Source organism: Simochromis diagramma, unplaced genomic scaffold, assembly GCF_900408965.1.
Source record: "Simochromis diagramma unplaced genomic scaffold, fSimDia1.1 OVJJ01000343.1, whole genome shotgun sequence".
NCBI lineage: Eukaryota > Metazoa > Chordata > Actinopteri > Cichliformes > Cichlidae > Simochromis > Simochromis diagramma.
Window position 1 is genome coordinate 7,997,780 of NW_024386831.1, and position 16,139 is coordinate 8,013,918.

The following is a 16,139-nucleotide window of genomic DNA, read 5'->3' on the forward strand; positions in this document are numbered from 1 at the left end:
CCTTTGCACCTGATTCTGGGTTTGTCCTGATTTGTGCTTCATTCAGTGGTCTTTCTTTCTCCCACCACCACTTCTCCACGATGCCACACCACCCCGCTCCTCTGAAATCCCCCACAGTCAGCTCAGATGCAGCATCCATACCAAACAACAGGAGCAGAAATTCTGCGACTCCTGCCAGTGTACCAGCAGACAGCAGCAAGGTGGATAAAATCACCTCCTCACTCAACATTTAGTCTCATGAACAAATCTAAAAGATATTTAAAAAACATACAGCTATCCTCTCAAGCTTATTATCACCAGCTTCTTTCAGCAAAGACTGGAGCGGTTCGACCTACTGTAGTTCACACACTGCAGTTTTCCCGTTCATTGCATCTCTTTCATTATTATTATTTTTTAATTCTAGAGAAACTTGAAAGGAGAACAAATAAAGATTTTGAAAACGGGTATTGCTCTTTGGGACTTCCTAACCTTGTAGGAGCTAAAATAAGAACTACCTGCACATTTGCATACTTTAGAGTTGAAAACAAACTTCCTCCAAAATTTCCATCATTAGCCTGTCAGCCTGAATACAAGGAGAGGAGCCCGTTCTCGCTCCCGAGGCGTAACATCCCGACGTGTTGAGGAGAGAGGACAGGATAGGTGTGGGAGACTGCAGTGTCTGACCTAATGGAGGTTCGGTCAGTTCATTGTGAAAAACAAAGAACACATAAAATCACATGAACACAGAAAGTTTGGTAGCTATTCTTCACACGGCCTTGCTTTTACTAAGCATCAGTCTCCATGCATGCCTGGAATATGTCACACATTCCTGTTAACATGCATCAAATTGGTCCCAAATTCGAGGACCAGCAGAGAGTTCCGTTCTGACATTAAGCCGGAGTAAGTCCTGAATCACTGTGATATACAGTAACGAGGTGCCTGTGCTTTGGATCTATGCTAAACAACACCTCACTGCAGTGGTCTCTTCAGTGCTTTTTGTTTTAGCTGTGTCTGTGCAGTCACTCTGGATGCTTCACCTGAGAAAGGCTCTTATTTCTTCTTAGTCATGCACCTTTTTCCCCCTGGATGTGCTTTTGCATAACTCTGTATTTGCAGTGAAGTCACTGGTCTGACGAGATTGCTCACATCTCATCCTACATCCTCTGACTTTTTCTTCTTTTTAAGGACCCCCTCTGCACCCCTGGACCTCAGGCTGACACCCACCCACTCCACTGACTGCACAGCGAACGGATTTGATTAATTTCAGGCGAGCTGCGCCACCTTGACGGCATTTAATCACTGAGAAAAGACAGGAAACGCACTCATTCCTTATCCTCCTGCTCTCCCACCCCGCCTCTCCTGTCCTCTCCTCTCTCCTGCCGTCTCCGGTGCGTCTGTTCGCTCTGAAAAGCGGCGGTGTGCGTTTGTGGAGGAGCCGGAGGAGCGCTGCACTGTTCTGCGCACTGGTTCCGCTGGACATCACCGAATAACGGCGCTCGACAACCGGGTGGTGGTGGAGGGGGAGACTGGACCCGGACCCGGAGCAGGAGCAGGAGAAGCACCGTGGCTCTTTACAGCCCGCTCTCCGAAAACATGTCGGAGTTTTTTCTACTCGCCTTTCTAGCCCTGTTCTCGGGATTATTTCCGTGCGCCGAGCCCTCGACGGTGTCGGACGAGGAGAAAGGTAAGGAGCCACCGGGCCGCCGGGAATGCGCAGTCCGGTGAAACTTGGCAGCGCGGGCCGCCTTTAGTGCAGTGTGGGCGCCGTGACGGGCAGCAGCAGCTGGATGTGAATGTGTTTCTGAACGATGGAGAGTTGATGGTCGGTGGCATACCTCACTAAGTCCGCTCGTCTCTGTGTGTTGTAATTGAGGATGTTTCACTGTAATGCCCCCCCAGCTGTTGGACCACAAATAACGATACCACCTGTGCGGTGACCCCCCGAGCGTGTGTGTTGCACCGCTTTCCCGCGTGGGCATTTTCAGGAACGTTCCCGTGGATATACCGGGATAGACTCGGCGGCTCTGACTGCAGGTGCGTAGCAGTGCTATCCTCCAATGCAGCAGGTGACCAGAGCCGAGCCCGGTGCCGGAGTGCGTGCTGTCTCTCCGGTATACCTGTGCCGTGCGGACGCGCGGCGCAGTGGCTCCGTGCTCGGGTAATGTCGGGAATCATTTTAGGTGAATCTGAATTCCGCCACACAGGCTCGGGGAAATCTAAAAATCCGAGTCACAGAGCAGGATCCCCGAGAGGAACGAAGCTTCACCGAGCAGGCACTGCCAGGATTTTATTGAGTTAAAGCGCATATTAGGCTCGTGCTATTTGTTAAACAGCTGCATTCATAGACAGGAATTTATTAAGAGTATGCAAGGACGGAGAATTTCTGAAAACCCAAAGGAGGTTATCTTTTTAATTACACAAAATATTTGTGATTTAGTAGTTTGCATGTATTATTGTAGGGTCTACCTTACAGTATAAAATAAAACTGGATTGAAGTAGTTATCCTTATAGTCAAACATCAACTTTTACTGTGAACCTTTCAAAACTCCCATTTCAGTACTTACATGTTGAGTCAGGGGCTGATTGCATTAATCGTCCCCCAAAGACAAACTGTGGTAAGTGTAACATGCAGTTGTAAGGAACATGTTTGCATGCCCATCGATTTGTTGTCAGTGGACATGATTGCTTCATAGTTCTCCCACTTTCTGTTCCCCAGCAGACACATCTTTGTCAGGGCTGCTTTGCTTGTTGTGAGACCTTCACGAAGGAGACTCATGAGCCTGCCTTCCAATCACTGTAAATCACCAAAACCAACAAAAAACCAGCTACCTTTCTCTGTCTGCTCTGTGAGGGTGGAGGTGGAGGTGTGGCTTGAATCAGAGTAAAAACAGGTATCATAATGGCTCATCGAGCTGCTGTAACAGTATTTAGAAGGACAGCAGATAGGATGGGGCGGACTCACAGACACAAAGGTTCCAAATTTACTTTCAGAGAATCCGAGTTGGAAAGTTGGACCCTGTATCTCTGTGTGCTGTCCTGCTCCATTTGTACCCAGGATAAATGGGAGCTCTTGTAGCTGTGTCTAAATGGACGGTAATGATAATAGCGTTTCATTTTTCTTTCAACACCAAAGCTGGTTTTTATCCTAATTAGTCTGAAATTAATTTGCTTTGTGGTAGCAGCGTTGTTACTTTGAATGCCAAGTAGTGAGCCTGTGGTTTTCTCTGCATGAATAAAAGGCATTTCCAGAATCATTCCTGCAATGGCATGGACTCTTTGAAATGCTTCCACCTTGTTTTTCCCCTTTTATCGCTCGCGCCCATCTAACATTGAGCAGACTGACCTGATCGGCTGGTGTGGCAGTACGCTGCTCATCTAACAAAAGGACAGGCTTGGAAATTTGGACACACCGCAACACACCTGTTTATTTAATTTCTAAAAAAAACCCAAAAACTGGATGCCATGCACTGACCTCAGCACCAGATAAGCATCACCAGCTGCAAACAGCTCAAGGTTGTTTGTAACGTATACCCTATTTAAGAGACGATAGTATAGTGCAAGGCACATCCACTAATACGAGGGAGGCTGCCTTTAGAGGCTAATTAAGTGAGATAGCCAGATACCATCGCAGAAGTGTATGTAAGTGCCCGTGTGTGTGTGTGTGCAAAGGCAAGCACCAGAATCACGATGAGGGAGAAGTCATTCAGCGTCTGCATTATGTGCAGCTCGTTGGCCAGCAGAGATAAGGACTTTGTAGATTTTCTCAGTTGTGAGCTCCTGAAATGTTACTGTCTAAACACTCATCATTGGACAATAAAGACATAAAACGTGTGACCAGGATGAATATAGTGCTGAAGGGCACACTGTAAGAAATGCAAGATAATTCTAACGTTTTTGGACCATTTGAGAAACAAAAGCATGTCTTCGGCATCCTTTTAAGTATGTTCTCATTATTAAATCATTGTAATATATTTTTATTTATTCAGAAAAAATTTTCTTCCTTCTTTTACATTTTAAAATATTGCTGCAACTATGAATATACAAACTTATGCTTCAGTATATTTCTTACTTTTTAACTTTTAGTGTTTAATGACTCTAATTCTACTGAACTGTTAAAGCCACAGCGTGCTGCATCAACTGTGCAGGCAGGCGCAGCTTTTGTCAGGCTGACGGGTCGATACGAACAGCGAATGACTCAGAAACGAAGCTGAAAGCCTGTAAAGCTCCTCTCATCTTTTCTGTATGCATGTGAGACTGATAGTCATCGCTCCAAAATGCTGAACTGTTTTCACCTCCACTGCCTGAGGTGACTCTCAGGGAGCATCGTGGGCTTAAGATGATGAGACAAAGTTCCTGACTCTGAAGTGCTGAAGCAGGCAGAAGTGGCCAGTATTAGCACCACGATCATGACAGCTCAGCTGAGATGGTTAAGGTACGAGAAGGCACAAGAAAGTCTGCCAAAGAGGACCGCGTACGGCAAGAGCGCCAAAAGAGGAGGCTGATGTAAGCACTGCTACCTGCAGTTGTTACCGAAACGTTTTCACGTCGAATTGCACGACTCGTTTCGAACTGCTCTGCTAGACCTCGCAGGATTATGCAGAGGCCATTTGCTAAACCACACAAACCTATCAGTAACCTCAGGAATCTGCTCCTGCTCAGGCACAAATCGAAGCAGAGGAAGGCTCCAGGACTGATTAGCAATTCCAGAGTTCACAAAAATAAACTTGAGACTGAAAGTGTGATGTACAAACTTTATCTGTAACCGTGCTAACAAAAACAGGCGGGGAGGAGAACATGAGTGCAAAAAGCAACCTTGCAGGAGGGAACAGTTTAATATTGTACATTCACACATGAAGGTGGGCAGACAGGTACACGTGGCGAGGATAGCAGCACATCTCAGAAGCAGAAATGACGGAGGCCAACCTGAAGGGGCTGATTTGGCTGTAGCGGCAGGAGCGACTGTGACAGGAAGCCGAGGGTTAAATAATGTAGGGTTACAGGAACTGTTTGAAAAATGTCCGCCCTGCTTAATGTCGCCTTTGTACCGTTACTCATTCAACAGATAGCTAGGACACAGTAAACTGTGAGTGGACTTTATAAATGGATATTATGTAAATCACTTGGTTTTAGCACCTTTAAACAAACAAACAAAATAAACAGACATGTTCCATGTTCTCGTTGGCGTTCTGGAAGCTGGTGTTATATGAAGATCAGGGTGTTGTTTTTAGGGGAGAAATATTAGATAGAGACTAGCAGGTGACCTTCAAAGGTTGGACCGAATTCTGTTTTCATAGCTGCTTTACGTCTTTTTCTGGAAACCATTAACACTAGAAGAGGCCTCCAGCTGTGAGGGCTCCTTTGTAGCTCAATTTTCTGTCCACATCCTGTTTTGACAAGGCAGCAAAAGCGTGCAGCTCAGCAAGCGGGGATCTTAAGGACTGAAATAACCTGCAATCACCTGACTGCTCTGATGATTTAAGAAATCATACTGGTAAAAACATAAACACAGACGCAGTGTGCCGTCGAATGCATTAGCCTGCGCTCTGTTAGCCAGGAGACATTTGTGAAGTGGTTACTGGCTGCTGCTGTTGTTGGCATCCATGAGTTGTGCTTCAGGTGCTTTTTGTTAAGTATTGCTTCATAAGTTTGTCTTGGCTAGAAAACCAGACAAGTTGTCAGAAAAAGCCTGTCAGCTCGTTACGTCTGCGGAAGGTCAGATGCAGGTATATATGAGCACTTCTTCGAAACCTCCTGTATTTTCTTTTTCCTCCCAGAAGTCCTCTAAACATCATAGTCGTGGCAGGATTTCTGAGGTTTGTTTGAGGCAAGTGCTTAGACTGCACTTTTGCAGGGTGGCATTCAGTCTTTTATGAGCTATGTAAAGACATTGAAACAGCTGACACATCTATCTGGTGATGTGAGCTAAGTGCTGCTGTCATTGAGCTCTTACATCTATCTCAGGGCAGAGGTGAAGCATGGCCTCGAGCTACAGTCGAATTCAGTGATCCGGCCCCGCACGCCTCGTATGGAACACAGTTATTGAAGGAAGCTGTTAGATTTTTGCTCGTGTCACCTTTAATATCAGCTCTCACAGTCTTAATGGGCTACAATTGAATAAGTAATGCAGTGGGCTCAGGTTGTGGAAGCCACTGGCTGTAAATTGACTTGTAGCATTGATTATCAATGGGAGGAGGAGCTAGATTTCTGACCCACATGATCTGTTTTGGTTAATGTTCTGGGAAGACTTAATTATGTGGGTGGCATGGGGTTTGATATTAGATTTTTCCAAAATGTTACATAATTTAAAAGGTGAATATTGAATCAGCAAGTTTGTCTTTAGAGAAATCCCCTGATGCTGGCGTTGAATCTAAGAACTTAACTCAGCTGTATACAGATATGGTTCCTCTTATAAAAAACTTCTGAATGAATTATTAATGCAGGAAAGCATTACTGCTTTATTGCCAAATATGCTAATGAAAGTAGGGCTCATATGAGCAGTAGTGGGAAACGCTGCTGCTCTCATAAGTCGAGTTAAGTATGAGGTCATCAGTAGGTGACAGACACGATAGAACACATCATAAAATGAAATGTAAGGGTGAGGTAATGTACTTTTAACATGGAAAAAAAATCTATACACCAATGAGACCATCTGCTAAAATGAACAATGAAACAGGGATGTGTAGCTTTGACTATCCGTATAGTAAAGGTTAGAATTAGTATGCAGCTGAGTGTGGAGCTCAAGGTCTGAGTTAAGCAAACGTCTTTCTTGAGGTATCCTAAGGGGTGAAAAGTGCCTCCATCGCAGGCTAAAAGTATGTCTGTCAGTTTGAAAGGGTGAACAGCTAGCTGGATGGAGGCAGCACCCTGAGGAGATACAATTGTGTGCTCAGCATGTACAGACGTTCAATGCAGCAGCGGTGGATTCTTACGCTGTAAATCATACTGTTGCCATCATCGAGTTCCTCCATTATGTCTAGACGGACCTACAGGAACCACGGCGTGCTTTGTTCGTTTGACATCATTTGGCAAAATGCATGAAGAAACGAGTGCATGAGACAAACCTTTCCCTCAGTGCTGAGATATAACTGGGACCTTTCACTACAGAGGATGTATGTGGAGCGCTGCTCAGATATGACGGAGGAAAGACCCGTCAGCATCACTAGCTCAACCCGACACTTGACAGGCTGATATTATTGTTACTGATTTGTGTTTAGATAAAAACAACGCTCTCGGATTCACTATTGGCATGTTGTTAGCTAACAGCTATATATTGCACATCATGTATCCAGAAATGACAAATTGAGACAGAAAATGTTCTTAGTATTACAAACTATTTAAGATGATGTTGAACTATTTTATTTTTTGGATGTTTGAGGTCTTACAGACGAGAGCATTCACCATGTATGGAGAGCTATGTCACTGTTGGTTACAGATGTTGGCATATTTGTGGTACAATCTTTTCTGAATTATTAACTTGTAATATGAATAATTAATAATATGATCTCCTGGTTAACAAACAGCTTCAACAAGATTTACGATTTGATTTATCACTGTACCTGGGCAGAGAATACTTCTTTTTCATGTTAATACCATTTAAGACATTAACAGACTCAGCATGTCACCAGAACTGCTATTTACAGTATGTTTCGATACCAAAATTAAAAAAATTTAGTATCTTTTAGTACTGTGGATACATGAAAGCATGTACAGAGTAGGTTTGTCAAAAAAAAATTAGACTGAAATATTATATCTATTCTAAAAATGATAAATCATTATCAGATATGAAATTCATTTGTAACAGCACCGAATTACTGAACAAATTATGTTTTCTTTAATATATTAGTGTCATTTATATTATTTCAATTAAAAACTGAACTGAAAAATTGCTTTGGATTTACTGAAAAAGTCAAGTAGTTCTATCCAACTGTGTTGAGTAACTCAATTTAGTGCAAAAAATGTCTAATTTTGTGAGGTAAAGACCTACAATAATACATAGAAACCCCAGCAATCAGACGACCCCCTATGAGCAAGCACTTTGGACAGTGGGAAGGAAAAACTCACCTTTAACAGGAAGGAACCTCCGGCAGAACCAGGCTTAGGGAGGGGCGGGGCCATCTGCTGTGATTGGATGGGAGTGAGGGGAAGAAGAAAAGAGCCAAAGATTAAAATAACTCAGAATTAAATGACTGAGTGGAAAGAGGTGAGAGAACTCCTGTGAATTTCACTGTTTTACTCTAAAATCTTGAAATTACTAAACAAAGAGGTATTGAATTGACTTACAAAAACACAGTATTTCATTGAATATTTAAAACCAACAATAGTGATATTTCATTTTCTTTTAGTGCTGGTTAACTTAATAGCTTTTCTCTGAGTCAGTTCAATGTTTTAGTAAAAGTTAAACAAGCGGCAGACAGTTTCTTTAGAGTTACTTAACACAGTTGTGTGGAAGCCTTGACATTTTTTTTAAAGTTAAAATAAAAAACAACATTTCTTCTCACATCACTGCTGCATGCAGGCAGGTGAGCAGCCCCTCCCCTCACTAGCAGCTGAACACATGAAGAGTGGTGCAGCAACACGAGGTCGGTAAAGCTCCCGTTTCAACTGCACCAAAATATTGAACAGTTGTAATAAATGTTAACCTGGGTGGTACATGCCAGTTACCCGATGGCTGTTTCAGCCATCTGTTTAATCAATGAGCTAGCATTACGATGCTAGCGTTGAAGCTACTCAGCTGACCACTAGACAGAAACAGTGGCAGGTTACCTTAGCAGCTCCATCAGTGCCGAACCAGGACAAATGGCTGTAGATGAATACATTTACTCAGACCAGTATTATTATAATCATTATTTTTAGAAAGGCTGATTAACTTTCATGGTTTTGAAAATAGTACTGAATATTTTCCGAGTGTCGGTATCAAGTTTGGATCCTACTTTCGTGACGACTCTGGAATAGACCGAAGAACAGCGCTTCACCGTGTCTTAAAAAAATGTTCTGCACAAAGAATTTATTTCAGACACAGAAAAAGAAATCTGGAAAAAGGGTCAACACCAGTACTCCCGACCAATCTGTAGGTCAGTAGAGTTGGTGTCGAGCTCGGCGAGTGGCAGCGGTGGCGGCCAGAGGACCAGAGAGAGGGCTGCTGAGGCCTGGCCGGGGACTCTCTCTCCCAGCTGCCACCTGGCACAGGCCGAAGGCTCAGGGCCCCATCATGCAGACTTGGCTCAGAAAACCAGAACAGGGGAGGGATTCATCCATCCCCCAACAAGCTTCATTCAGCAGACAAACCTAAGGCCAGTTGGTGATGCTGCGCTGTGTCCTTCTTAAAAGAGAAATTGGCACATAGAGTAATTAAGAAATATTGAACCACTGAGGCGTTTCATTTTATACCTCTGCAATAATCCATATTTCTCCTTTATGGCTTAAAACATAAAATGCTTATGCAGAAACGGCTAACCAGATGATATTTTGTCTTTTGCCTGATTTGTTTTTCAGTCATTTTCACAACCCATTGCCTTAAAGACCTGTAGCATAGCCATTAATGAATACGGAGAATTAAATGATCTTTAGTGACGATCCAGGACAGTGCACAGTGTGAGACATTTACATAGCGCACCCGCTATTTATGGTTTCTTGATTAGCGTACGAGCTCAGCAAAGGCAAACACACACACACGCCAACATGCCAGCACTCGGAGAAGCACATGCATATACACAAATTAAGCCTTTCTACAATGAATGTCTATGCCCTGTCTGTGTTGTGGCTGCCTTCCCTGGCAGAGCTCACTATGCTTCAATCCAGTTAGATGGAGGATAGAAAAGGAAATTATTGGCGTCGTTTTCACGCCTGTGTGCAAAGCCGTGAGTGGCTACATCAAATGTGCAGCCGGTAAAAATCGTGGGCCTGCATTTAGGACATGTACAAGTCAGATTTTTTCCCTGTCGGTTTGGCGTGTATGTCCAAGCTCTGCACTGCACCGAAAGAGCTTTTTGGGACTAAAATATTTGCGAGATTGCCACAAAGTGTGAATAATTTAATGCACTTTAATGGCACGGAGCACGAATTGAAAATCCAAGATAAAACAGTGCTGCTGCCCCTACCTCCACCTGCAGCACGAGTCGGTGTCTCTCTACAGCTGTGATGCTGTTGGCCCGCAAGGATTGAGTTCAGTTTTGTGGCAGCACTATCACTGAGTTACTTTGTGTTAAAATTAGATTGCCAAATGCATCACCACCAGCTGTCATCAATCTGATTCAGTATGATCCCCTAACATGCTTCCGAGTTGCTATTGATCTCTGGTCTCTGGCACCCTCCTTTCTCTCACAGCGTTGGATTGGGAGACCTATTAACTGCGCTCCCATCAATCACAGTTCACCCATGTTTGTTTGTAGAAGTCTTTGATACGATTAGAGGAGTGCTCTCGAGCTCATGCAGGGTGTTTTTTTCCATTTCCATTTCTTGTGTCAGCTGGTTTGAGATGCACGCAGTCACTCCCTCCCTGCTCTAGTGATGTGTCTCACTGCTCCGGAGCAGAGACCAGAGATTAAGCACTTGGGCCTCAAACATGTCGGCTGTCACAGGTATCTCTCGCTGCTCAGTGCCTGATAAGGGCCACTTGTTTCTGAAACAGTCAATGCCAAGAACAAAACCCAAGAGAAATAAAAACCCTTCTGGACTTACTGAGATTTAATATGTTTCTCTTAGAAAGCACGTTCCTGTGATTGCTTCTGTGGCCTTGTTCACGTCAACAATTGAAGTTTAGTGCAAACATTTTTTTTTCCTGAAAAATAATTGGATTTTTTTTGCTGATAGCTTTTTAGATTTATCACACCTTTCTGTTTCATGTTAGCTTTGCCTGATTTTACATGCACACGGTGCAAAAACCTGCAGTTTTTAATAAGTTATGTCGCGCTAAGTGTTTTACCAACAGTCTGCATGAGAAATTTAAGACAAAGAACGAGAAGCTGTGAAATTGTTTGGAAATGATTTTGTGAAGAATGCACTTCTTTTTTAATTTTTTACCAAGGACAAGAAAACACAGTCGTGAATAATCATCAAACCAGGAGAGATATCAGGCACGCTCTCACAGCCTTTAAAATGATTGAAGTATTCTCTCGATCCTTAGGATGTGGGTTGTGTCAGTACGAACGTCTGTGATATAGCAAAGAAATTTTGTCCACAGATGACGATAAATAATCGTTAAAATTTGCTTTTGTTTCCAGATATTAAACATGCACAGAGCTTGAGCTGAACACATCAACGCACATTAGCACATTACTCAAGAAGCAGAGAAACAAAAACCAGCTCTGTCGTACGATAACAAAGGCAATCGCACTCACACGTCTTATTCACACCTAGAATCAGTTCAGGGACTCTGCTCCACCAAACCTTTTAAATGTGGACTTGGTAGGAAATGATAACCACTTTCAAAATGACAATCATCCAGACTTCAAACAAAAAGAACCAGGAGCTAAGTTCATGTTTTATGACCGAGTGAAATCAGATTTAAATGAGAAGAACTAAGAAATAAACGTGTTTGTGTAGAAAACGTGTGTGAGTGTGTTGATGATGGAGCATTAAAAAGGTGGAAATAATTCACTGACAGCACGCGATCATGTCAGAGGAGGCGACTGGAGAAACATTATGTTGGTGTCGTGGTCATGACACGAAGTAATAAACCCTTTGCTTTGTTACAGTCACAGAGGTTCCTGAGGGGGGGACATGACCTCTGTTGTATCCTGCGATTGTGAAGAAACTGGTGCTTTGTAGTGTGTTATTTCCCCGTCCTCTGTATCATCCTGTCTTCCTTCTCTCACCCCAACCAATCACAGCAGATGGCCCCGCCCCTCCCTGAGCCTGGTTCTGCCGGAGGTTTCTTCCTGTTAAAAGGGAGTTTTTCCTTCCCACTGTCGCCAAAGTGCTTGCTCATAGGGGGTCATATGATTGTTGGGTTTTTCTCTGCGCTATATAAATAAAATTGAATTGAATTGAATTGAATCACACCTTAAGTACGTGAAGACGAAGAAGTGTCTCATAGACTCGGAGACAGGATGACCCTGTCCCACAGACACAGTGTAGCGTGTTAGCAGCTTTAACTACCTTGGCACTTGCATAGACAGTGGGTTGACTTTCAGCAAATACACACAAACCATCCAAAGACGTCCCGCAGCAGGTCTACCTCTGCCTCCGAAGCTTTTATATCTCGCACTCCTGTCCTCCTCACCTCGTGTGTCCTGGCTGGGACGAGGCTCTCAGAGACCAACGTGACCAAAGTGTGCAGGGTGGTCATGTTCAGGTCCTCATGGGGAGTCGTGCTCAGTCGTCAAGTTCTGGTATTAATTCTGGAAATTCATAGTTTTCATGTTGCATCACATTATTATAGAAACACTTATGGGCATAAATCAAATCAAGGCTTTCCCCGATGCTACGTTTGTTTAGCCTGAATAGTTGGAGCGGCTAGTAAAGCACAGACACAAACACTCATCTCCTAAGCCTGGAATACAAGCTCGGAGGCCAAACTGCACCAATACATCCTCCAACACTGGAAATAAGATTTGATTTGTCCTCTAATCTAAAGTATTACTGTCTCGTCACCGGGGCCCAAGAGTGCTGACTGCAGTGACCCTGAAACATTGGAAATCTAGCTAACAGAATTAATTAGCACTCACCACTGATTTCACAAAGAACGGTTTCTGTGTGTCCTTTAGCTAAACCCAGATCAGAAACATATAGAAGTGTTGGTACTTCAGTCCAATTTCCTTCTGGCAGGAACATCGATGAAAAACCTTCATAAAACACTTTATTACTAATATTAAAACACTTTATGCAAAGCACAGCCGAAGTGGAGGTCTGTCTGTGACTGTGGCTCACATATCTGTGCTGTTCCTTCTTTTGAGAGGAAATCCAAATATTTGGTGTTTGATAAAGATGGAAAATTAATGTGTGTTTGTGATGTATGTTGCACCAGTGTTTTAATATGAATACAAAAAAACAGGCGAGTCCTAAATCGACTCTATGCATCGTCATGCTTGGATACTTTAACTTTACAAATTTTAAATTTTTGTTTGTAGTGACCAAAAATTAGTATCTTTCATCCAGTTTGTGATTAGAGTACAGTACAATTAAAATGATTACTCCGGTGGTCTCATCAAACTCAGTGGAGGGTTATTATTGTATTAATACGTCTCTCGTGCCGCTTTTACAATTAGGAAGTATTTTAGGGACGTAACACTGCGATGAGAAAGTGGCACATTGTCTGTGAAATGTTTGTCGCTGTCGGGCATCGGACGCCTTCGTGTGGAGGAGCCGTTTATGTTGCTCGTTTGGTGGCATGGGTGTTATCATTGTTGAAATAGGTGATGTTCTATGTTTGCTTTCTCCAGAACTAAACTGATGTGCAAACAGCAATTACTGCTGATGCTTTTTTTCATATCTCTTCTCGTTATCAGAGCTCGTCTGTGAGGGGAGAGAGTGAAGCACACAGTTGGACTCCTGACCTTGTTAAAGTGTGGGGATCTTCCCTCGGGTGGCTTTTACGGCATCTTCTCGTCTTACTGCATTTACATTATAAAATCATTTGTCTTCATAAACTAGTTTACGTGAAACTGATAACATCAGAAAGTAACAGGACAGATTCTGTAATTAAAACAAAACTACATAACCTGCTTATACGATTGTTTTCCTTAGACCGGCGCATATGATGATGAACCTGAACACGAGTCTGTGGCAGCCTTGTGCACACGTACTGCACAAACCTCTGACACGCAGACTTATTGAGGATAACGAACAACATGAACGACGCAGCGTAAATAGAAAGCAGACTGTAGGCGCTCTAACCTCACACACTCTCACAGTGCACAGGCCATCCTGGAGCTGCATTTTACCCAAGCATAATTCATACCTGCAGCTTTAGGCATAAAAATGTTCAGTAATGATGAATATTCATTGGAGGGAATTTATTTTTAGAGGACTTATTTTGTGTTTTAATCAAAGCACAGTTTCTTCAACGATTAGTCCAAATCCAAGGACACTCTGTGTTTGATCACAATAAAAGCAGCAAATCCTCAAAACTGAAAATGGATCAGCAGCTTTACTGGTTTGATTAATCACCAATCAAAATGATTGTTTATTAGATTCCTGTTAATCAACTAACTGATTAAATAGCAGTTCAAATGGTCATCCTCAGTGAGTAAGGAAAGCCTACTCTTAAGAACAAACTGTATTTTTTCTAATTCCCGTGTTGGTTTATTGTACACATCACTATCACTAACTCTCATAATTCTATAAATCTGCCTCCACATTTACATTTTCACTTCACTCGGTAAATCAAGAAGCCCAAAGTTAACTTATATGACAGACTGTAGATTTAGCGGTGATTGTTCTTAGAGCGTCTCATCTCCTGGCTCGTGAGTTTGGCTCATCAGATGAAAGCAATTACATTTTGCCCCCTGTTATTAGCCTTTGAGATTGTACAACAATCAAGATTGCTCTGTCTTGTGTGAATTAATGTCACGAGACACTGTAATGACAGTAATTGGCTGTGTGACTCATCTCCTAATCTTTTACGCAGAAGTAGAAATTACCTGACGCGTAGCTTCTATAACCAAGCGACCTCTCTGGAGATGGAGCTCACCACAGCAGCACATTCAGTGCCTTGACAAGTACGTCTTCCTGACAGGTGTGTCAGGGCTTTTCTCTGAAGCTACTTGAAATCGACTACAGTAGTTTGAAAAAAAAAAAAAAGGTTTCTAAAAATAAACAGTCTTAATAAAAGAGCATCTTCAAGGGCTGTCGTCATCAGTTTTGGCGAACTTGACATGACAGTTCTCATTTTTAGATGGTCTCCTCTTGACCTTAGTCTTGTTCAGCTAACCAACATTTTCATGTCTGACTCATATTTACCACAGTGCTCTGATTCAACACTCATAGCAGCTGGTCAGGACAAGGCGTATCAGCTCCCTGTAGTCTCTGATGTAGTAGCGAGAATCTAAAAATGAACTTTGCGGAGACATTTCTGTTCCTGTGTTCTGAGTGCACTGGTTTTTGCTTTATCTGCCATCACGCTAGGCTTCCTGACAAAGTTATCAGAGGTCATGCTCCAGCATCTGTCTGCCTCAGACAATACTCACACGGGACATGTTGCTTATCGCTGTGGTTACAGTATCCCTAAGGAGGCACCAGGATGATGTCTTTTGCTCAACTCAACTTGCCACATGTAACCTGGACAATGTCTAAAAAATGTGGCAGCGACTCGTTTCATCTCTTTTGTTAAATGGCTACAAAAATAAAGTGTACATTTTCACTACCTCCCAGCAGTCACATTGTGTGACCTGATAAAACCAAGGTCACGGTAATCATCTCTTTAGTCTCTTGACCTTCGGGCAGTATGATCATATTTGCAACCATAAAGTACTTTGAAAGTCTCTCACTCAGTGTTATTGTAGTTTTTCACTTGCATGCAAACATGACGTTGTGTGCATTTTGTTATATCATAGAATATGAAGCAGTCAGTTCCACACGGTGAACAGATATAAAAGGGAAAAGATGTGTAGTCTGATTACTTTAGATAATAACTCAGATTATGTATTACAGCTGGGAGAGAATGTGCAACATCAGTATCAAAACTGAGACAAAAATACAACAAACACTGATATTTTTGCAGATTTGAATACTTTGATGGGTTGATAATATTGCAGGGCCAGCCTGATAGCTGAATGGACAGTTTGAAGGGTGTGTATGATTGGGTTTGAGACCATGGCGCGCAGCATGAGCACAGCCAGGGAGTCTGTTCTGCTAGCATTGCTTAAATCTGTATTCTTAGTGAACGGCTGCGAGTCTGCGCAGGATTTGTGTCCTGTAGCCTCATCATACAATATAAAAACCTTATTTTACTGCACGGTGATCGATGTGTTTTGTTTGTGTTGTTATACTTTTATAACTAGTATAAGCTGTGTACACTGAGTTTAAAATTCCGTCTGCCAAATCAAACAACTACCAATTTAAGGAGTCTTAGACAGCCAGCTTCTCCCAGCATCACGCTGAGACCTTTCTGCACCTCAAAATCTTTCATTTCCATAGTTGCCAAAGTGTGAATGTACGCTGCAGGCAATGTTTCCCTGTGGAAACAAGCTCTTCATTATTGAAGGCCCCTTGCCGAACATCCT

The 16,139-nt window shown here is 42.8% G+C and overlaps 1 protein-coding gene across 2 annotated transcripts in view; it reads left to right on the top strand.

The window, feature by feature from the left end:
- The first annotated feature begins 958 nt into the window (after nucleotides 1-958).
- Nucleotides 959-16,139, top strand: part of lrp1bb (low density lipoprotein receptor-related protein 1Bb) — a 250,031-nt gene continuing 234,850 nt past the window's right edge. For both annotated transcript variants that reach the window (XM_040027788.1, XM_040027789.1), the window contains exon 1: nucleotides 959-1,663. In XM_040027788.1, the coding sequence (XP_039883722.1) occupies nucleotides 1,573-1,663 (91 nt within the window). In that variant the 5' untranslated portion in view covers nucleotides 959-1,572. The remainder of the gene's footprint in view (nucleotides 1,664-16,139) is intronic.